At 37.6% G+C, this 23,637-nt stretch overlaps 1 protein-coding gene across 8 annotated transcripts in view; it reads right to left on the bottom strand.

The window, feature by feature from the left end:
• Window positions 1-23,105, bottom strand: part of BOD1L1 (biorientation of chromosomes in cell division 1 like 1) — a 95,859-nt gene extending 72,754 nt beyond the window's left edge. For all 8 annotated transcript variants that reach the window (XM_069069654.1, XM_069069681.1, XM_069069698.1 and 5 more), the window contains exons 1-7: window positions 22,534-23,105; window positions 15,538-15,662; window positions 10,648-10,838; window positions 6,515-7,132; window positions 5,856-6,005; window positions 3,751-3,917; window positions 1,056-1,170 (exon numbers count right to left, since the gene is read on the bottom strand). In XM_069069654.1, coding sequence (XP_068925755.1) covers window positions 1,056-1,170; window positions 3,751-3,917; window positions 5,856-6,005; window positions 6,515-7,132; window positions 10,648-10,838; window positions 15,538-15,662; window positions 22,534-22,860 — 1,693 coding nt within the window. In that variant the 5' untranslated portion in view covers window positions 22,861-23,105. The remainder of the gene's footprint in view (window positions 1-1,055; window positions 1,171-3,750; window positions 3,918-5,855; window positions 6,006-6,514; window positions 7,133-10,647; window positions 10,839-15,537; window positions 15,663-22,533) is intronic.
• Between the last annotated feature and the right edge of the window lie 532 nt (window positions 23,106-23,637).

Here is a 23,637-nt window from a genome sequence, read left to right as displayed (position 1 = left end):
AACTTTAGAAAACAGTTTTTAAAAAGTCAAATATAATAATCTTCCATCAATGCTTTCTAATGAATCTAGAATTGATAAAAGTGCCAATAACAATATCATTATAGAATCTTAAAGAGCTGAACAGAATCATAGAGGCCATTTAGCAGAAACTGCCATAACAATCTCAAGCTATATTGTATTTTAAACATAAAACTCTTTAAAAATCCTAATCTATTCTTATCAATTTCTACACTTCTAAAGCTAAATAAATTTTTCAATACTTAAAATGAAGACATTACAGTCTATCTCAATAAAATCAGACCAAAATTACAAATAATATGCAGGTACACTGCTAATAGCAATTTTCTGTTTAATAAAATGGTCGTCTTTGTCTAATGTCACATTTTAGTTACCTTTAAGAAAAACTTGATGTTAGTGAATACCAAGTGTCTAGCTTCACTGTATATTCACCAAGTTCTTTTGTAATCATTAATAAATCACTTTAAAAAAAAATGCATATTAACTAAAGAGCAAACATTTTATAGGATGTTACTGAAGTACCACTTGAATGAATTGCCATGCCCAAAGAATTCACTCAGTGGCCAACCTGCTGGTGAGCAGGAACTCCACATATAACTAGTTCTTGGACAACAGAGAGAAGTCTGTTGCTCATCTTTTATTTGAAGTCTTTCCTGCCTTAGTGGAAAACTTTCATATCCTATACTCGATTAACATAGACTTTAAGAATTCCAGGTCACCTCCATACCATAATGCATCAGAGGAAGACTCAAATATCATACATTAAAAGATTAACTTTAAAAAATGTATGTATGTAGATAGGTAATTATAAATGTATAAATACCCATACATATACACAATATGTGTAGTTATAGACATAGATGTGACTATGACACACTCACTAGCTCCCATGAAAATCAATTTCATTGTTTCACTATGCTATAACTTTCATAAGTAAAAGGCAAAGAACTTCTTTCTTTTCCTTTTACAATATTTTTATACTGCTAGTATTGTCTATAAGCAAAAAAAATATCTTAAAAATGAGTTATCTTTAGTACCTTGATTCTTGGTTTTTGAAGATTTTGTTTTTTCTGCAGCTTTCTGCTTACGTTTTTCTTCAAGTCTCTCTCTGTTAACTTGTCTCCTTAAAAGTCTTTCTTCTTTCTCTCTGGCCTAAAATACAAAGAAGAATGCAGTATTCACAATCATCCTCCAAACTTGTTAGGCAAACCCCACAAAAATGTAAAACAACTGTTTTAGGGGCAGAATTTGGTTAATAAATTTACAGTGGAAAAAGTGGTCTTAAGTTATTGTCAACATGTAATCTCAGCAAAAGTTTGTGTGTATCTGGGCATATATTCCAGTGATCTAATGGTTTAGGTGTGGATGCTCCTGATCACCAAAGCAGATAGTAACCCTTCTGTGGCTTAGTAGAAATCATTCAAGAGTTGCTGAGACTGAAAAAAAAAATCATCCTTGTCTCATTCTAGTGATATGTATTTCTGTATTTACACAGGTTAGTCCTTAAATGCTGAACACATATAGTTAGCCTGTCTCCAGATTGTATATGAAGCCTTGTCACCTTGGTAAAGTCTGCCTTTGAGAGTACAGGGTCACTGCCACATGACAATGAACTATGAGAAGAGAGGGTTCTTAACTCGGTATCTATGAACTTGTTTTTTCAATATTTTGATAATTATTTCAATAGACTTGGCTTTCTTTGCAATCCTATTTTATGTATTTAAAAACATTATTCTGAGAAGGGGTCCGTGAAGGTTTGTTTACCAGACAACCAATGGTATACATGACTCAAAAAAGGTTAAAAATTCTTGCATAAGAGGATGACTGGTGTGTGAATGTATGTGTGCATATCTGTGTGTGTATCTATCATGAGTACTGCAACTATCAGAACAGGAGATACAAATTTAAAGGTTTTCAACAACTCTTTAAAGATATGATTTAATTCAAGAGTAGTAACTTGTTAAATATTATAATTTTCACTTAGAACAATCCCTAAGGGAAATGAGCATATCACAAAATTTACTGTTTCAATAAGTCATTTTTCATAATTTTCACAAAACCATTTTGTCATGATTCTTTTTTAAGTATTATATGCAACTAAAGAGCTACAAAAAAAGTTTGGCAATTATTCTTTCATTAACTGAACTAAAAAAAACCAAGCCATAAGCCAGCCTATAGTCTGTGACTCCCAGGATGTTCTATGACTCCATATGGGTAACTCTGCCTCAAAAATCTTACCAAGAAACAGACAAGGAAGGCATAGTAGCCCTTGTTATCATGATAATATACTCCAAATGGTTCTGTTAATTATAGTGACAGGTAAATGCAGAAAGTTATTAGAAATATGTAGGTTCTATTATATTTACTCCACAGTGATTTACCTGAATTTTTAAATGTAATTCCCTACCACATCACCTCTCCCCTTGGGAAATGCAGATGGTACTGCAAAGAAAAATAACTCTGAGAGCTTAAAGCAATAATGGAACTAAATTCTAGTACTTTACTTTAAAAATCAGGTTATGGATTCGAATGAGAAATCCTTTTACCTACAACATAAGTAACAATACTGTCATATTTTGATATGCTTTGTAGTTTCTAAAACATATTGATATTCTCTTATGTCATTTGGGTCCCACTACAGTCTTGTGACGCAGGGCAGTTGACAGCAAACAAAAAATTATATTAAGAACCACTGTGTGTAGAATATTGTGCTAAGTGTTTGGCATTATTATCTTTATTCTACAGATGAGGAAACTGAATTTCAGAAATGATTTATGTCGTTTTTCTTCTTGGTATCCCAAGAACCTAGCATAGTACCTTGCACATAATTGGTGATTAATAAATATATCATTAAAAGTCACAAAACTAGTAAATGGAAAAGTTAGGGCTAGAACCTAGGTCTTCTGACTCTTGGTCTGGTGCTCTTTCTACTATGTCCCACTGCTTCTAACTGTAGCCATGTTTCTTATCCCTACAATGATTCAAATAGGTGGCTGTCATCAACCAGTACCCTTCTATAGCACTGAAACTGGATTCCCTTCTACCTTTCTAGTATTATCACTTCATTACTTCTTTGTAGAAATTCTTTGTTTCAGCCAAACAGGTTTACTAACTGCTCTGGAAATGTACTCTGCAGTTTGTCACCTCTACCTTTGCTCACACCATCACCCCCACATCACTTCACTTTTCCAAATCCTATTCATAAATCATGACACAGCTCAAAACCAGCCTCTCCCATAAAGCCTTTCCTCACCACTCCAGCCTGAAGTGATCTCTCCATCTGTGGGGCTTCTACAGCAACTCTTCTCCATGAGTATTTATTAAGTAATACTTTTACTGCCTTATGTAATCTCATCTTTTGTCCTGAAATATTTTTCAAATCTGGTTTCATTGAACTTTTCACACATTTATGCCATTTTGTCTTCATCAGATCTTAAGCACTTTGAGGGTAAGGACTGTCTTTGTATGGCATCTGATGGTTCACATAGCACTTTCATCACAATCTTACTGATTAGGTGGTAAATTTATACTCTCCACTGAGATAAAAGGGAACTCAGACACAGAGAGGATCAATGATTTCCTTGTGGTTTCCTGCCTAATAAGTGCCACAGCTCACTCATGTTCAAGTCTTCTACTTCACTCTTCTCCCTACGTCTCATTCCTGATTTCTGATTTTGTTTACTAGACACTCAGTCTGGGAAGACAAAGATGAATCAGAGAATAAAGACTTACGACAGACTGCCGACGCTGCTCTACGGTCAGCTCATCATCTGAATCACTGTAATACTTGGAGTAGAGATAAGGCCGGTGCACATAAGTGTGCCGGACAGTTTTTGCTTTTCCTTCGCCAGACTCACTAACCTGAGGCTTTGCTTTATTTTTAATCTCTCTTTCTTCATCTAGAATAAAGTGAATAAAAAGATGAAAGCATCTGTAAGTTAACAGAAAAATCCACAGTACATTGATTAATGATCACACTTGACTTCTGTATGATCCAAATGTTCTTTATACATCCCTCAAAAGCAAAAACAGCATGTGGGAATTCACAAAATATTTCCTTTCCTACAAGACATGACTTGTTAATCTCAACTCTTTGCACGTGGTAGTCTCACACACTTAAATTCTATGTTCTGCTTACAGTTATCTATGTACTTATCATAATCCCCCTAGTGAGTTGTGATTTTCTTGCAGATAGACAGCAACTGTCTTACTCATCTTTATGCTTTCTTGGAGCCTTGGGCAGTGCCTCTAAGAGAAGGCATTCAATAAAGTCTGTTGAATGAAATTAATTCAATAAGGTGTACTTTAGTTAAACTGACATAAACTTTTATGACAATTTAATCCTTTCTCATTTAGGTCTAAAACCTAATTGTAATAAGTAGCTTAAACATGCTAAAAAATTACACTACACATATATGAAGAATACTAGTGGTTTTCTGTGTGGTATGATTGGGACTGAAGATTTATATTAAATATAAACACATTATTATTTATTAATATAATTTTCATTATAGATTATTAGTATAATTATATGATGTATTCTATTAAGTAATAATATAATTAATAATGATTTATTAATATAATAATAAAGATAAATAAAAATATATTAAATAAAAACACATTTATGTGTTTCCTACTACTCAGTAATCTAAAATGTCTTTATTTCCTTTTTCTTTTTTTTTTAGAGTGGGAAAGGCAGGGCAATTGGGGCTTAAATTACTTGCCCAAGGTCATGCAGCTAGTTAAGCGTCAAATGTCTGAAGGCTGGATTTGAACTCAGGTCCTCCTGACTCTAGGGTCAGTGCTCTATTTTTTGTACCACCTAGCTGCCCCACTGTCTTTATTTCCAATAGAGACCAAGTTCCAGTGATCAGGGGCTACTGTGAAAAGACTTGAAATTGTGTATAAAGAACACATCGTGTAATGGAATATTATTGTTCTGTAAGATATAAAACATTATTAAAAAATCCAGAGAAACATAGCAGATCTGTCATGAAATGATAAAAGCAAAACCAAAACAAAGTTATATAAGAATAAAACTTAACACTGAAAAGTCACAAAATTCTAGTCAAATACAATGATCAATGTAAGTCTCATATAATGAAAAGTCAAAAGACACTTCCTTCCTATTTAACAACTGATTAGCTGTTTGGGGGGCAATATATTTCATAAAAAGGTTTATTATTAGTATCTGTTGTGGGGATAGGGGAGGAAGCCAAGATGACAGAGTAAAAGAAGTTATCTGTTAGGTCAAAAATAATGTAAAAATAAATTTAAAACATTTTAAAAAGTCATTAGCTAGACTTTCTTTTAACTAATTATAATGTTGTGCTTTCACAGGATGACCAGCTTTCTTTTTATTCACTCTCCCACAGGACTCATAACTGGAGTAAAGTTGTATAAAACTGGTTTATTTTTGCATATGTGGATGAATTTTTAATAGGCAAAAAATGCAAGGGTTGGAAGAATGAAAAAGGACTTTGGCAAGGCCTCCGTAAACATATTCGGAGGATAAACATTTTCCTTTTTTTTCTATTTCCCTGTTCATTCTACTTTACCTACAATTGCTCCCAGTTTATTTCAATACTTTCCCCCTTGTCCTTGTCTTTTTAAACATTTCCCTTGAACTCTTTTTCCTTTCTAGGTCTTACACAAAGCAGAGGACACTGTGAAGGTGGATACCAACTTATGAATAGCATTTAACATTTAGAAGCATGCTTTACAAAAATGACAACTAGAATTCAATTTTCTGAATATATAAACACACTAAATAAAACTTTATAAATTACCTACAGTTGTATATGTAAAATACATGTTTATATGAGTCAAGCACTTACCATCAGATGTAATCTCTCCTTCTTCAGTGCTATCTGAAACTACAGCATCTTCTTCACTTTCTTCTTCAAAGGACGAGAGATCACTGGTATGGACAGAGCTAACTGTAATATCTGTAAGTCCATCCACATCTGAATCTATCAAAGAAGAATCTTTAAAAACACACAAGCAAAAAGTAAACACAGGAAATCTTGGCATTAGGAAATTCACAAAACCATTTGTACATAATAAAAAAAATTCACATATTTTGAAACTATAATTATACAAATTTAGCTTTTAAGTTTAAAATATTCATACCACTGATAAGGGAAAAAAAATATAGAGTTGTTTGTGCCAAAATTTAAAAAGCATGTAAATCAACTTGTAAAGACAATATAACTTTATTAACTTCAAAATGTAACTATAAAAAAATTGGAATTAAATTACACCTGGGGAGCTGCTTTGAATTAGTGAATACATTTAAATAAAGAGATACTAGATTACCTTATAAACAAGAAAATTAAGGTAGGAAAGAAATATAGAAATTTATGCTGTATTAGCTAGGAAAAAAAAGGGACTTCAGTTTTTAGAGCTTATGTATCCCAGCCCCTTCCACAAATCTGAGTTTTATCAAGAAGTAAAGCAAAGCAACTACTACATATTTCGGACAGAATTTTTATACCTTCTTTTGTCCCATCGAATGTCTTAAGTTTATTACTGTTCCTCTCTGAGGGTGGTTGTTTTGCACATTCTACTTCTTTTTCTTTTACTTGCTTTTCATCCTTTGTTTTTTGTATATCTTCATTTCTTTTAGAATGGTCATATTTCTTATCAGTTTTTTCTTTCTTTTCTTTTTTTCTTTCACTCTTTTCATTACTATCTGGTTTCTTTTCCCCTTTGTCTATTAGTTTAGTTTTTTGGTCACTGCTTTCCTGTAGAAAGTCTTTGTTTGGTAGAACTAAACTATTACTGTCCTTCATGGAATTTTTTATTTCTTCACCTGGACTAGGGAGATCATTTAAGTCTTCTGACTTTGAGACTGTTTCAAGTCCTTCAACGAATGGGTCAGACAGGCATTTGTCTTTGTCTGTTATGTCTTCTGTGTTTCTCTCTCGATCAGGGCCAGCATCCATGCTTGGCTGAGATAGAAGTCTTTTTGATGTTCTTTCACTGGTCTTGGGATTTGTAGTTTCTGTTGATGCCCTGGCAGCATTTGCTTCTTGATTAAGAGAACTTATAGTTTCCAAAATGGACATGGCATCATTAGCCACATTAGCACTGGATCCAGCAGCAGGAACGCCTTAAAGGGAAGGAAAGTTTAATAAAGAATTTATATATAAAGCACATCAGTTCTGCTTAATTAACTGTGAACTACAGAATGATTTATAAATGTGAACTAGCAATATCTATAAAACAGCATGCTCTGTAACCCCTGGCACATAGTAGACACTTAACAAATTGCTAAAAAACTGATCCACTCAAATGCAGACATTACAGTACTATTTGGGTCTTCAGCTTCCTGGGTACAGATGATTATGTCAACTGAATTTTGACTATGTGGCTCTTTAGAGAAAAGGCACTGTATGTGATATGATCTGCTTCTTTTTATTGTTCCTTCTAATTGTAAATAAGTATGGCCTTATAAGTCTTAAACTCATCCACTGGCCTGGAAACTGGCTCTCATGAGGCCAATTAATATAAACAAACCTATTCTTGCTACTTAACCTTTCAAAAGCTACTCTAGGTCCTCACTGCCCAACAGAGATAAAGACAAATCAATTCTCCCAGGACAAAAAAAAAAAGACACAAGGAGCAGAGTAAAATAAGCTCACAACAGAGGAATAAAAGGTCTACTTAAGTAATAAAAGGTCTGTTTGTTAAGTTCAGTCTGATTTTTAAAAAGGTGTTTACGATATCAACCCTCAGAGCTACTACTCCTAGAAAAAATCCCAACAGAATTGGAAGAGTGACTAATTGAAAAACAATCAGTAAGACTCTGGGTTCTTGATGTAATAAGTAGATTTACAAGAGGGATAACTAGATGAAGAAGGCTATTAGTGTAGTCATTTGGTCACATCCATTGCACAGTGGTTCCTCTCTGCTTATATTTCAGGAACTTGGGGCTACAACTCATGGTTCCTATCCTTATATGTATCTGAAAAGCAATAGTGCTTAGACATGAAACAGAGAATATTTTCTATAATTTTTTTCCTAGTCCCTCCCCTTATGAAGAAAGACAGGAGATCATGCAACACTTGCAATCATCTGGGGCTTGAGGAAACCTGACTTTGCTCATGAAGACAATTCATGTCTTGCTAGCCTCTCCAGGCTGCTCTTTATGCCCAGAACACACTGGGTCAGGAGTTGATATAAGCCTCTTCCAGTCTTGCTCTCTGACATCATCACTTAGCAACTCTTCCTACTTCACAGTTCACTCCATCTACCTGTATCACCTTGTCCAGATTTTTTGGACCTCTTGCATAAAAAGTTTCATTACCACATCTCCTGGCTTTCTTTAAGTCCCAGATAAAATCCCACCTTCTGCTGTTTTTTTTTTGTCATTTATTCCTGAAGAGGACCATGACATCAGCAAGGTGATGCCTTGACTTGCAAGTGAATTGGATTTAAGTGAAGAAGGGCTTTGCCAAGTGATCAGCCTCACTTTCTCCTAAGGAGTCATCTGGGCCCAGTGGCAAGATATAGTTGAGGAATGGAAATGGTCCTGGATACCGTGAGAGACCTTGGCCTTTTTAAGGTAAGGTCCTTAACAGATCTCAGTTCGACTGAGGTGAAGCCTACTCAGTGATTAAGGCTAGGTAAGAAATGAGGCAAAGAATGGCCTCTTTTACCAAGTCAAATAAAAAATCAATCTGGGAGAGGAAGACCTTCAGGGTTTCTGGGCAAAACTGAAACCCTCACTTTCCATAGGAAGCCTTTCAGAACCTTTAATTCTAGTATCTTCCCTATGTTGATTATTTCCTATTTATCCTATATATAGCTTGTTTGTATGTTGTCTCCTCTGTTAGACTGTGAGCTCTTTAAGGGGAAGGGATTGTCTTTTGACATTCTCTGTAACTCTAGAGCACAGAATACTATCACATGTAACCACTTAAATAATTATTTCCTAGTTCACTGTCCCTTTCTTCCTTAATGAGAATGGCATCTGGTTCAGTTCATTTTCTCACCAAACTCCAAGAACAAAAGCTGTTTATACCTAAGTTGCCCCTATTTCCTTTTCTCAATCCCCAAACCCTTTAAAATGACTTCTAACTTAACTAAAACTGCTTTTTCCAAAGTTACCAGTGTCCTCTTAGCTGCCAAGTATGATGGTCTTTTTTCAGTCCCTACCCTTACTGACCTCTCTGTAGCATTCAACCATCTTCTTCTTCTGAATACTCTTCTCCTGTCTCTGACTGACACTATTCTTTCTTGGTTCTCCTCCTATCTGCATAACTGCTTCTTTTCAGTCTCCTTTTCTGGTTCACTACCAACATCACAGGGCCAATCCTGGGGGTGTAGTTCAAGCTCTGTCCTCTACTTTGCAATATGTCTTGGTGACCTCATCAGCTCCTATTGGTTAATTATCATCACTGATGATGACTCCCAAATTGGTATACCCAGCACCAGTCTCTCTCTCCTGAGCTCCATTCTTGCATCACCAATTTTTTTATTTCAAATTGAAGGTCCCAGAGACACCTCAGACTCAATATGTCCCAAATAAGCACTTCCTCCAATGCATCCATGCTTCCGAACTTCCCTATTTCTAGTGAAGACTTCATCCACTGTCCCTCATCCCACATGTCCAATTTGTCATTTCTAACTGTGCCTTGTGTCTACTCCTATAAAATTTTTTGCATCTATCTTTCTTCTTACTTATGGGTTTACCTCCTTAGTTTAGAAGTCCACATTATCTATCACTTAAAGACTACCACAAAGCCTTCCTAATTAGTATCCATGTCTCAAATCTCTCTCCACTTCAGTCCAATATCCACCTGGCTGCTTACATGTAGGGGACTGTGTCCTTCCTCTACTCAATAAAAACTAGTGACTCTCTAATAGCCTTTAGAATCAAATGTCTAGGGGGCAGCTAGGTGGCGCAGTTAACAGAGCACCAGCCCTGGAGTTAGGAGGACTTGAGTTCAAATCCTGCCTCAGACACTTAACACAAAATTAGCCGTGTGATCTTGGGCAAGTCACTGAACCCCAACTGCCCTGCCTTCCCCCCTCCAAAAAGCAAAAAAAACAGAAGAATCAAATAGTTACTCCTTTTCTTGGCTTTTAAAACCCTTCACAGTCTGATCCCAATGTACTTTCCCAGCCCCATTATACATTACTCCACCCCACATTTTAGTCTAGTCAAATTGGCCTTCTTGCTGTCCCCACACAAAACATTAGTCCATCTCCTTTCACCGTAACTTTGTATGGGCCAAACCCCATGTCTGACATGCACTACCTCTTCACCTTCAAGATTTACCTCAAGAACCACCTTCTACAAAAAAAGCTTTCCTAATATCCCCAACTGTTAGTGACACCATCTCTAAATTATCCTCTATTATGCTGTATTTTTACATATCCCCCTATCACATATGTCCCCTGTGTGATCCCATGAAAGCATTCCTTGAGAGTAGGAATTATTTCCTTTTTCAAAAAAATTGGTGTCCAGAGCTTAACACAGTGCCTACTGATTGATTCTCCTTCAAATCTGCCCTTATCTTTGGTGATTTCCATATTCATAATGATGCTCCCTTCAAATATTATTCAACTCAAATGAGAGGTGGTGGTTTGCACACAAAATTTATAGAACAGATGTAATACCTTGCATTATGATAGAAGAATCTGGTTTTTCATCATCTGGAGTTGTATTGGCATTTATCTCCTCTTTATGATTTAATGTGGCCAAAAATTCATGAACAGCCTTTTCCACCTGAGGTCTGAATGTGTGGTTGATTTTTGGATCCACAACCTGAGAAATAATTCGGTCAATACCAGACTCCAACATTCCTGACCTGAAATGGGAAAAGTGAAACAGAGGTTAAAAGAAATGTACTTTTAACTGACCACGTTCCTTTTCTTTTATGTAAGTTCTTTCAAAGTTGAACTTATTCTAGAGGGTGGGGAAAGAGGATGGCATGATAAGAAAAGTAGCTAAAATTACATATAACTTTATACTTCTTCTTGCACTCCCATATCTCCTTAAAATATCATACATCTATATACACGTGATTTTTCTCCCCTCAGCCCAAGCAGGATTTTGTGGGGGCTTATAAAAGGAAAATAAGGTATTTTATGGTATTTGTGATGGTTCTCAGGCACAACAAATCATACAGCCTTCTCATGACCCAAAAATCTGAACATCACTCGTGGAACAAAAACAAAATATTTAAAACAATCACAAATCTTATACTGTCCTTTGAAAGGTAGTGAATAATAGCTCTAGAGTCCAAGAAAATGGTCACTAAAAATCAGTACCGAGTCTAAAATAACTTGATATATAAAAGTATTTGCAAGTGTTATGATCTCCAAGGAAACTGACAAACCCGTATAAAAAATGCCTATTTCAATCAAATAAGACTTTAGACAAAACACAAATAAAACTTAAGACTTCTGGCTTTCTTTTTATTGTTCTCTTTAAAAATTAAGCAATGTATATTTTTACTCTTTAGAAAGCAAACTACTATATATATATATATATATATACACACACACACACACACACACACACACATTTTAAACAAAGGCAGTTTATGAAATGGCATGGTAAGAAAAGGAGCAAGAAAAAAATCTTTCCCCACAAACCTGGGGTAGGTTCCTACAAGCATACCCAGCTTCAGTGGGGAAAGACTCCACAAAAGACACATATTGGGGAGGCGACCCAAGTACAAAAGCACACATGGAGGGAACACAGATAGGCAAGGCAGATATGGCACACGAAAAAAGGGCAACTTGCCTCTGATCCTATGTTGTAGGACTGATGCTGTAGGACAGCAAAGAGTAAGAGATTTAAAAGAAAAAAATGAAAAAGTAGAAAACTAGCTCTCTTGGATATTTTGAGTAAAGTTGTGTCTGGAGTCAGGTGATGAACTAGATGATTGTTTGAAGCACCTTCTAGCCCCGTGATTCTATGATTGTAGCTATGTGGGCCACATGGAAAAAAAAAGAACTAACACACCACAAAGTAGGTTATAATACTTCTTAAAGGGACTAAAATAAAGATGCAAATTTTGCAAATGTATGGTCTATGTTAAAAACACACATGAAGGAAAGGCAGCATATCAAAAAGTAATATATACAATCCAAAAGCAATTCAAAGTATTCTGATTCAATGTACAAGTATAATACATATTTTTAAAGGTAAGGAAAGAAAGTCTCCCCTTTATCTCCTTCCTCCTACCTCTAAGAAAAAAGAGAAATCCTTTATCTTCTTTACTTCCTCAGATTATAATCTTATTTTTAAATTAACAATGAAAAGTGCTGAAGTTGAAACAAGGGCCCTATAACCACTGTGGAAGGCTCCTGGGGGGACTATGAGCTCAGCTCTAAGATTTGAGTGAGCAACCCCTACTCCATAACAAAAATCCAAAAGTAGTCTCTGCAATATTGGAAGCTCAGAAACTGCTGTAATCTAGTGATGACCACCATGATCATACAGAGCTATTTCTATGGCTTCATTAATTCTGCTCAGTAAAGATCCCAGTCTCATCATTCAGAAACAATAACCATCTTTAGACTATGCCATAGATGAACATATAAGCAGAAAGAAGTACTTTTCTGGATAAACTGTCTAGTTATAGTCAACTTTACATTTTTCACTATATATGACAAATCTTTTGAAATTTTTGTATATGCTGATTTCCTAAACAACTTCTCTTGAATACCCCTAAACTGTGTCCAGTTAATGAGACTGAAATAAAATATGCCATATTTTCATAGCAGCAATTCAAAGTTTAAAAAGTACTTTCCCCACAACTATCTCTATCTCTAGGAGCAAGTACAAATAATAACTCTAATTGAGAGTTGAGAAAATTAAGCCCGAGAGGGACAAAGTGACTTGGCCATGTAAAAAGGTATACTTAACAGAATCTAGGTAACACAAGAGGGTTACTTTCTTTTTTTTTTTTTAAAGCAACTTTAAAAAATTTTAAAGCAAAAGTGAGTAACTTGCTCAAGGTTACACGGCCAGGTGTTTCAGGGTGGGTGCTAAGTATCTGAGCCCGGATTCGATCCCAGGTCTCCTGACTCTGGGGCTGGTGCTCTTACTCACTGTGCCACCTGGCCGCCCCAGAGGGTTACTTTCTTAAAACAACAACAATACGCCTTATCAATGTCGTTTTCCTTCTTAATTTTCACTCCTCAATTGAATTTTACTCCCCACAATTTTGTCTTGCTGGGAAAAAAATTGACAAAATGAACCAACACATGGCTAATTCCACACTTATAGCCCACTCTTTCTCTGCTGAAGCAGAAGTTAGTATTTCACTGCCAGTCTTCTAGAATGAGATGTCCTATGTTTTTCAAAGTTTCTTTTTAAACAACTGAGGTAACTGTGTAAATTGTTCTTTTGGTTTTACTTCATTCTGTATCCATTCATATGCGCTTTTAAAAATTTATAAAATTTTTATATTGATTACTTTCATGGTATAAAAATATTATATTTATATCACAATGCATTCAACCACCATTTCCCAAATGATTGGCAACCACAAATATTATAAAAAGTGAGGTTATATTTTTGTAAATATGAAATCTTTGACTTTCTAAATAAATCCAAGAACTATAAATAATCAAAAGAAGTTATCCTTTGCAGATACCAATCCTCAGGTAGGTAAATGTTTAAACCTAAAATGGTTGTCTATCTATCTTAAAACTTATATAGTTAGGCTGTTTCTTTACGGATGAAGACTGTTTAATGTTCCTGAGTAGCCTATTTCAATGTTTTATCTTACAAACTATAAGTCCTTTTTGGGATACTTAGCCAGAAATTCTCAACTCAATTTAAACTCATATTCTTGTTTGGTACTATAACCATTCTTTGCTCAATCATTATTAAGTCATTCCACTGTCTTTTCTTTTAAAAACAAAAAAACCTCCTTGTACATTAGGTTTAAAGGTTCAAGTACATACCTCACCAGAATAACTTTTTTTGCATGTTTTCTGGACACTTTTTTAGTTTTTTTCAAAACTCTTTTGAAATACTAAGGCTAAAGTTCTTGTGACTTTTCACTTGAGACTTTAAACACATTTAATAAGCAAGATGAGCTTCAACATACATCAATATACAAAAGAACTATGATTCTATAAGTGTAGTGCTATCTCTACCAAGAAAGATCACAACTTCGCTCTAAGTCAGTAGATAATTTTTTAAATTTCAAAGCTCAGAGATGTTATGACAGCTAGCAAGTATTAGAGGTGGGACTTCTAGTGCTTTCTCCACTATGCTATGCTGTCTCTTCACGTTTCCTAGCAAAATGAAATACATTATAGTGGATGTGCTATAAGTCCTATTATAAAGCAGTTTGCTTAGTTATTTTTGAAGAATGTACTTTTGTAAAGGGGTTGGGAAATGATTTCTATGAAAAAATAAAATGTTATCAATATTCTTTTTCTTAAATAAAATGTCTTAGAATAGTTTGTAAGATTTTTCTTTTATTTCCCTTCTACTGGTAGTCAGAAGTCAGAATGATTTTTCAAAAAAAAAAAATGATGCTTCCCATTTAATCTTAAATGGTCAGGAGCATGAAACACCATGCCATGTATATACCCTTTTCTTAAAACTACTGCTCTATGAGGTAAAAAAAAAAAAGATAAAAGAATGCTATATTAATAGCTTTGAAATGAAGTCCATGAATAATACAAATTTCAGAATAAGGCAAAATAAAGATTAATGTCTGTGTAGAAGGCTCTAACATACTCTTCTACTACAAATTTTTGGATAAGTCAACGTCTAGTTCTTGTTTTTGTTCCCATGATGATATAGTTTGTATTAGACTTATCTGTGTACATCATTCTCTCCCTTCGGTAGAATGCAAGCTCCTTGAGTAGGATTACTAATTTTCACTTGTTTCTCCAGTATTTAGCAGTGCCTTGCATGTGATTGTTGTTTAGTTGTGTTCAACTCTATGTGACCCTATGGATGTTGTCCATGGGGGTTTTCTTAGCAAAGATACTGGAGTGGTTTGCTATTTTCTTCTCCAATGTGTCCCCATTTTACATTAGGCACTTAATACATGCTTGTTAAATTGCTGAATTAAATAAAAATATCTAATTTTTTTAAATTAAAAAATTAATCAAATGGACTAAACTACAAAGACTGTGAGCTCCTTGAGAATAGGGTCTGTCTTTTGCCTTACTTTGTATCTCCAATGCACAATTCCTGGCACATAGTAGGTGCTTAATAACTAGCTAACTGACTTACTGAAATATTATTTCCCCTCATTAGCACTACTTTCCTCCTCTAGTTATGCCAGTGGGGTCTATAGAAAAAAAGCAGACTGTTCCAGTTTAGGAAAAGAATGTAAAAGTGAATGTAGAACACTGCTAAAATTATGCTGTCATATGACATTAGCTTATAGAACTTGATAAAATGCTAACATCATTTGGTAAACAAGCTTTTCTGAGCAGTGTAACTATGTTAAAGTAAAAGTAGGTTGTGACATTTTAAAATTTGCATGTGAACTAATTTTTTTTAAAAACAATTTTGAGACTTACTTGAGAACTTGCTGTCTAATATTGTTTCTTAACTGGTTCTTATTGAGGTGGGGACTCCATGTATGAGTTGCTAAGTGATTTGAAACAAAGTTGTCCACACGTTGTCTCAGATTCTGATAGGCAGGCTAGAAAGAAAATCATAAATGGTACACAATATTAAAACTGATTTATCAGGAATTCAAACAAATGGTTCCTAAGACTGTATTACTAACAACAAAAAAATTTCCAGAATGTTAATCCGTATTAAAACAACTCATTTCTCTAGTAAATATTTATTGAACACTTACTTACTTAAAATGTGGAAGACAATGTAAGGGATAAAGAATGAGCAAGAAATGGCCCCTACCATTATGGAACTTACAATATAGTGGGGGAGATAAAGACACATACAAATTGTATGATACTGGGTAGAATGTTACAAATATTGAAGATAGGTACAAACTGTTATGGGAATTCAGAGAAGGGAGAGATCGTGTCTGGCTGGGCATTTGGGGATAAGGTCAGGGAGGATTTCATTGAAGAAAAGGCATTTAGATTGGGTCTTAAAGGACGGGTAGGAATTAAAAAGGTAGGCAATGAGGGAGAGCATTCCAGGCAGAGAAAACAAACAAATCTTCAGAAAAGAACAGTGCATATTCAGGGGTGTGAACAATTCAAAGAAAGATGGAAAGGAATATTAAGATCAGAGTTGAGGGGCTTATAATTTTATTCTGAGCTATTACCCCCTCCCCCCACAATTCTAAAAGTCATTTTTCTTTTCCAAGCTTTTTTTTTTTAAACTGCAAAGGCAAGAAAGAAGTCATGGTAGATTTTTAAGCAGGGGAATAACAGGATCATAGCTTTATTTTTGAACGACTAATAATCTAAGTGAAGGATGGACTAGATGTGATAGAGTAATGGTTTTCAAACAGTGTTCCAATGTGCCAAGCAAGTTCTGCCAAGTGTAGTGAGCTCTATGGAACTTAAACTTGCAACTGCATGTATAATAACAAGTACCCTGAGAATCAGAGAGAATTTACACTCGCGATCATTACATGCACGAGCATCTCATAATATGCCACTGTTCCTTAAGTTTGAAAGAAGAAAATAAAGAGCAGATACTAGAAGTGGGGAGATCACTTAGAAGGCTATTAACAGTCCAGACAAGAGGCAGGGAATGCCTGAAAAAGGGTGCCATCAGGAGTAACAGAAAGGAAAGGAGAAATGTGAGCGATGTAGAGGAAGCAGGGCTTGAAACTGTGTCGGTGTGACAGGGAGGGTATTCAAAGATATCAGAGCTTTGGAGCCTTGGTAACTTGAGAGTATGATGGCATCATAAGCAGATTTAGTGAAGTTGTAAGAGGCTGGTTTGAAGGGAATGATGAGGTTCGTTTTTGACATGTTATGTCTTAGGTATAGGAAGAAATTCAGATGGAAATAGCCAGGAGGCAGTTTAAATATCTGCGTAGGGGCGGCTAGGTGGCCGCAGTGCATAGAGCACCAATCCTGGAGTCAGGAGGACCTGAGTTCAAATCAGGCCTCAAACACTTAACACAAAAAGTAGCCATGTGACCTTGGGCAAGTCACTTAACTCCAATTTCCCTCCCCCCCCCCAAAAAAAAAATCTGCTTAATTTGAGGCACTTATTTTCCCAATTTCATGTGAGTGGGCTAATTATTTAACCTGGCTAATTAATGGATCTTTTTTATTAATTTCTTTCATTGAAATTCTATTTAAGCTAGCTTTCAGATATATGACACCTACTTAAAATTTAGCATTTTTTTTAATCCCTATATAATTCTCTTTTATTTCCCTAATTTACTCCTATTTTTTCAGAGGTAACAAGGAGAAGTGGATAGATGGCCAGTTTGGGAGTCAAGATTACCTGGGTTCAGGTCCTTCCTCTGAAACAGACTAGCTAGTGAACAGAGCTGACTTGCTAACAGATAACTTTAAGTTAAAAATAACTGCCAATTTGCCTCAGAGGAGTTTCTGCACAGGAAACTCCCACTGAATTACTATCAAAAAAATTTTTTTTTACTGCCACTCCTCCTTGGAGAAAGGATTTCTTCTGATAATCCAATGTGATATTCCAAATCAATCATATCTTTCCCTTTGAGTATTTTCAGCTGACATAAATTTTTTTCTGTACTACAAATCTGTACTACAAATATTGCAAAATTCTACTCCACTCAATGATTTTCATTGCTGAATACTAGTATCAATCATGTCTGCTACTGGGAGCAAATTTAAACTTTTTTTCTCCCCTTGGTTGCAGCAACATTTCCTTCATTCAACTTTGAACTAACATGTCATTTTCCAATTCTTACTTTCAGTGGAAAGTCTGTCTAAAGTTACCTAACTGTCCTATCTGCTGCTCAAATAGAAGGAATTCAGTCAATGGCACTGTTTTTTTTTTTTAAATAAATGAATTCTTTCTTTATGTTTAACTATTGCTTGTTTTAAGCTTAAAATTGATAGTAATTCCCTCTGAATATTTCTCTTCTTCCCTGACAGTTGTGTTTAATCTGCCAAATCTAGACTATAATCACAGAGCAGGGACCTGCTTTAATTATTAAACGTATCAAAAAGCTTGTACTACTTCACCACACAGGAGTACCATTCCACACCATTACTTGGTCACTGGGTTTTCTCAGTGCAAAGAACTGCAGTGGGTTAATTTCTCCTACTAATTAGTGTCAATATCCATGCCAAATACCAGAATAATTGAAATATAACTATCCAAGCAATGTGGGTCTTGTAAAGTATGTATCTCCATTCAAACCCAGTTCAATACCTAGATCATAGGATCTTCTACACAAGATGGGTTAGTTTCAAAGGATGTCTAGGGGTTTTAGTTCATCTAAGGCAGGTGAAGGGAGGAAGAAGGTTGAATTAGTCTGAGAAAATGAAAATGTCTCCCTTAGCATATAAAGCTCACCAAAGCTCCCAAATTAGCCTTCTTAAGACAATCTTCAGACCTCCAGAACAGTCCATTTTTTACATTTACATTTACACTTACACCTTACCTTGGTCTGTACATGTCTTTCTTGCAACTCAGTGTGCCTACTAGTCCTAGAACAATTCTCCACACATAAATACTTAATAAATGCTTGTTGAAACCAATCAACAAGCATTTATTAAATGCCTACTATGTGACAGATACTTTATTAGGCACTGGGGATGCAAAGACATAAAGGAAACAGTTCCTGCTCTTTAGAAGTTTACATTCTACTGCAGGTACTAAATGGACATATGTAAACATATATAACCTAACTATAAAATAATTTTGAGGATAGGGCACTAGCAGCAGTTTGGGGGTGGTTCAGCGGGGGAGAAGGGATCACACTGAATGTAATAAGTTGAACTCTGATGGAAATTCAAGTTTCTAAGAGGTGAGGAGGGAGTACATTGAAAGTATGGAGGACAAGCCTGTACAAAAGCACTGAGACAGAAGATGGAATGTCCTGTGTGAGGGACAGCAAGAAGGCAGTCTGAATGTGCCATAGAGTGCATGAACAGAAGTACTGAAATAAAATGAAACCCTTTTACTGGTGCATGCTGTATTGAATATGATAGCTTATAGCTATGAATATCTCTCCTGCAAACTGTTTGCTCACTAAAGATTACATGAATATGTTCACTTAACAGAATTTTAGAAAAAAACTTCTTGAGCAGGGGTAAGGGATCTCTTTCCTACTGAGGGGCACTGACCTATAGGAAGGAAAAAGATCTATCCAAAGCCACATGAAAATAAAAGCTATTTAAAATTTATTTTTCCTTAGGACCTTATACTAAAAGATTAAACCCATTTGATTTGTATTTAGTAGTATCTAAAATGTTAGATAAATATGGAAAATATTTTAAAATATACTTCAGTTACATATTTTACCAAATTAAGATAGAGAAAGAAGAGGGAGGAAAGGAACCACTGCAGGGGAATAAAGGACAAATAAGTAGTATGGGGGAAAAAGATAAGACAGCTACAGAAAGTCACAGAAGTAAAGACAAATAGAAAAAGAAAAGAAAGATACAAGCAAAGGGAGAGAGGCTTAATGGATTCCACAAACTACCTAGTAAGAAGACCTCCCCTTAAGGAATTGGGGAGGTTGTCAAAGTTGATCAATTAGGGTCCTTCCTAACTTTTAAAATTCCATTATAATTTTGCTATGAAATTATTCATTTGAGGTACAGACTTCAAAATTTTACCACCAATTATTTACTTCTGCTTACAGTTCCGTTTTTTTATCCTAAAGTTGGATGTCTCCACTTTGAAAGGGATAGCCACAAAATAGCAAGAGGGAACAAAGAATGGAGGAAAATTATTTAGGGACTACCTGGACAATGACTAAAAAATAAAAAACTTTTCAAGCCAAAATATATTCATTAAGCATCTAGTATGTGCCAGCCACTGTGCTAAGCACTAGGGGATACAGAGAAAGCAAAAGGAGCCCACAAGCTAATGGGGGAGACAACATGGGAATGACTATGTACAAATAAGATACGCACGAGATAAGTTGGGGGTGATAACAGAAGGAAAGCCTTAAAGGGCATCAGAAAGACTTCTTGAACAAAGTGGGATTTAAGTTGGATTCTGAAAAATGACAGGCAAGCCAGGGAATAGAGATGAAGTGGGAGAGAATTCTAAGCATAAGGGACAGCAAGGGAAAATGCAGAGAGTAAGGAAATAGAGTATCTTGTCTGAGGAACAGCAAAGGAAACCAGTACTATTGAATTATACAGTACAAGGAAGGGCATAAGATAAAAGATTAGAAAGGTAGGAAGGGACTACTTTATGAAGAGCTTTAGAAGTCAGAGGATTTCATATTTGATCATGGAGGTGATAGGGTTGGGAAGATAGGGAGTACAGAGGGGATGGTGGTAGTAGAGTGACATAGACCTGAACTTTAAGATCACCTTGACACTGGGGCGGCCAGGTAGCACAGCGAGTAAGAGCACCGGCTCCAGTGTTGAGAAGACCTGGAGATCGAATCCTGGGCTCAGATACTCAGCACCACACCCAGAAATAACTGGCCGCATAACCTTGAGCAAGTTACTTAACCCTGATTGCTTTAAAAAAAAAAAAAGATCACCTTGACAGCTGAGTAGAGGATGAGTGACTAGAGACAGGGGGACCAATCGAAAGGCCAATGTGGTCCTTGTACCAGCATGGAGGCAGCACCAAAGGAGGGATGGTGGTGAATATTAAACATGTCTCAAAGGTTTCTAATTGTTTTATATGTATAATACATGGAATAATGGTCTGGAAACTCAACTCTATAAATGGTGATCAACAAGTGACTTACCCAAGGTCACATTGCCAGTACGTGTCAAAGTTAGGATTTGAACCCAGGTCTTCCTGACTCTGGCACTCTATCCACACCACCAGGCTTCCATTTATATTTTAGATGAGCTTTAGAAAAACTTTAATGACATTCTCTATTTTTGATATGTAGAGTAATTTACCAAAGAGTGGACCCACTATCATAATTCTTATGTAGGAAAGCCTTCCTCAGATTTGGGAAATTAGCCCAATTACCCTGAGCAACAGGTAAAATGAGATTCAGGTAACTATCTGAGCTCTGGAAAAAAAAAACAAACCCAATTATTTAGAAAAATAAAACCAAAAAAACACCTCAAGATGCCTTGGGAATAATCTCTTTTCATAAGTGTACAATAAAAAGTCAAAACTCCAAACCTCAGCAACCACACATTTTTTGGAAGCATAATGCTTCAAACAATAAAAATGTTTTTCCTCAGGGGACCAAAAGGTCCAATGTTCTCAGACAGAGATTTTTAACCTTTTTTTTGATCATGGACTCCTCTGGTCATCGGGTGAAACCCATGGCCTCATTCTCGGAATGTTTTTAAACACCTAAAAAAAATATGTAGGAGAGGCGGCTGGATTGCGCAGTGAATAGAGCACTGGCCCTTGGAGTCAGGAGGACCTGAGTTCAAAAGTGACCTCAGACACTTAACAATTGCTAGCCGTGTGACCGCGGGCAAGTCACCTAACCCTAATTGCCCCTCCAAAAAAAAAAAAAAAAAAGAAAAATATGTAGGGTTACAGACAAAACCAATTTTATTGAAATACAGTTATCAAAATATTTATCTCAAATTAAGAACCCCTGCTCTACAAAGAGCAATGAAGCAGGGGTTAGGACGTCTAGGTTCCGAAGTATCACTCATAGCTATACAACCTTGGACAAATCATTCTTTTAGCTGCTGCTAAAATAAGGAGGCTGGTTTAGATGAGAGTTTCTTAACTGGGTTCCCCCAACTGTATTCCAATGTAACAGATTTCTTTTCTAAGCCTATTTTATCTTATGCATTTAAAAAGATTCTGATTTTTTTTTAAAGATCCCATAGGATTGACCTGACGAATCTACGACACAAAATAGTTGAGAACGTTTGGAGATGGTCTCTAAAGTCCTTATCAAAGTTTAAATAGTCTTCCTTGCCTGAGTACAGTTTCGCTTTCAAGCAAGCAACACTGGGATTTCTGTCAACCCACCTGTCTGTTCCCTTTTTTTGCTTAGTCCCAATCCCACCCCTCTCGTCCCTGACCCTTCAACTAATGATAGTCTTGAGAATTAAAAAACAAAAACACGAAAACCCTGGAGATTAGAAATCCAATCTCATTTCACATCTTGGAAAACCCAGAGAAAAAGTGCGAAAGTAATCAGCAGCGGAACCTGAAGTTGAACCACAACTCGTGCACAGAGCACGTCAAGATTTGCAATGCGCTTTCAACAGACTAACTCATCTGATCGAGAATTCTTTTCCATTACGGGGTGCTCTCAATAGCTTCACCCCAACTTCCAATCGAGCCCTGAAGCCACCCTGGAGCCTGGGCATCTCCCCTCCATGTACCCGGACCACATCCTTCCCCGACGGAGACCTCAGGGACGGCCTTCGGGGCAGCTGCGGCCCTACGTCCACACCGAGCCCCGACGGCCGGGCCCTCCCCGTTCCCTCCAACCCTGCCGCTCTCCGGGCGCCCCCCGCGGCCCGCACCTTGGTGTCCACGTCGGCCAGGCAGTCTCTGCGGAACTGGTCGAAGAGCCCCTGACTCTTGAGGTGATTGACAATCATGGCTACGAGCTGAGGGTCTCCCGCGCCGCCACCTCCTCCTCCTCCGCCGCCGCCGCCCGCGGCTTTTCCGCCGCCGCCGCCGCCACCACCGCCGCCGGCGGCGGTAGTCCCGCTCCCGCTTCCCGGGCCGGGGCCGCTTCCAGCTCCGGTCCCGGCCCCAGGTCCCGGGCCGGGCGGCGGTGGCGGCTGGGGCTGGGGCGGAGGAGGCGGCGGCGCCGGCGGCTGCTGGGGCTGCGAGTTACTGGCCATGGCGACGGGGGCCGGGCTCCCCCCCTCACCTCACCTCACTCCCAGCCCGGCTTGGCTCGGCCCGGGAAGGGACGTCGAGCCTGAGGAGAGTCGGCAAGGAGGCCGACGGGCAAGGCCCACACAGGGGTCCTTTTGGAGAAGGTCCCGTTGCCGCCACTGCCGCCGCCGCCGCCACTTAGCCCCGGCCGCCAACGGGATGTTGTTACTAAACCAGCGGCCCCAGCACGACCCCGGAAGTGAAAGGGAACGCGGGGGAAAGCAAAAGGGGCGGTGATAGCGACGGTGGCCAGGAAGGCACAATCCCTCGGTGAGCCCCGCGTCGGCGGGGCTGGGAGGCCATATCCCTAGGCCAGTCCCCGGAGGGGCGGGGCCGAGGCCGCGGGGAGCTTGTTCTTCCCCAGTCCGCTTACTTCTGGTCGCGATCGGCCGCCCCACGCTGATAACCTCCCAACCCCAATCTGCCCTTTCTCCTGACTTTCTTGTTTGTGTGTGGGGCTCGGCGCTAGGCGTGGGCCACCCAAAGCCTGCCCTCTAGAAGCTGCTATTCCCGGGGAGGGGTGTGTGTGCAATGAGTAGGTACACAAGTAAAGCCTCGGGGACGAGGGGCGAGAAAGCCCCGAGAACTTAGTATGTACCTGGCCCGAGTTGGCGTTTGTTTCATGCTCCCTTCCGTGAAGAAGCGGGTGGTCCGGGCAGGCTTCCCTGGGGAGGGAGGGCCGAGCTGAGCCGGGAAGGAAGAGAAGGCTTCTGGGACTCCGGACCTGGGCGCCCACGTGC

This window comes from Petaurus breviceps, unplaced genomic scaffold (genome assembly GCF_028583685.1).
Source record: "Petaurus breviceps papuanus isolate PSGF00001 unplaced genomic scaffold, PetGlider_PUasm1.0 140, whole genome shotgun sequence".
In the NCBI taxonomy this organism is placed as follows: domain Eukaryota; kingdom Metazoa; phylum Chordata; class Mammalia; order Diprotodontia; family Petauridae; genus Petaurus; species Petaurus breviceps.
Note: the sequence above shows the minus strand (reverse complement) of the source record. Positions and strands in the feature narration are given on the sequence as shown.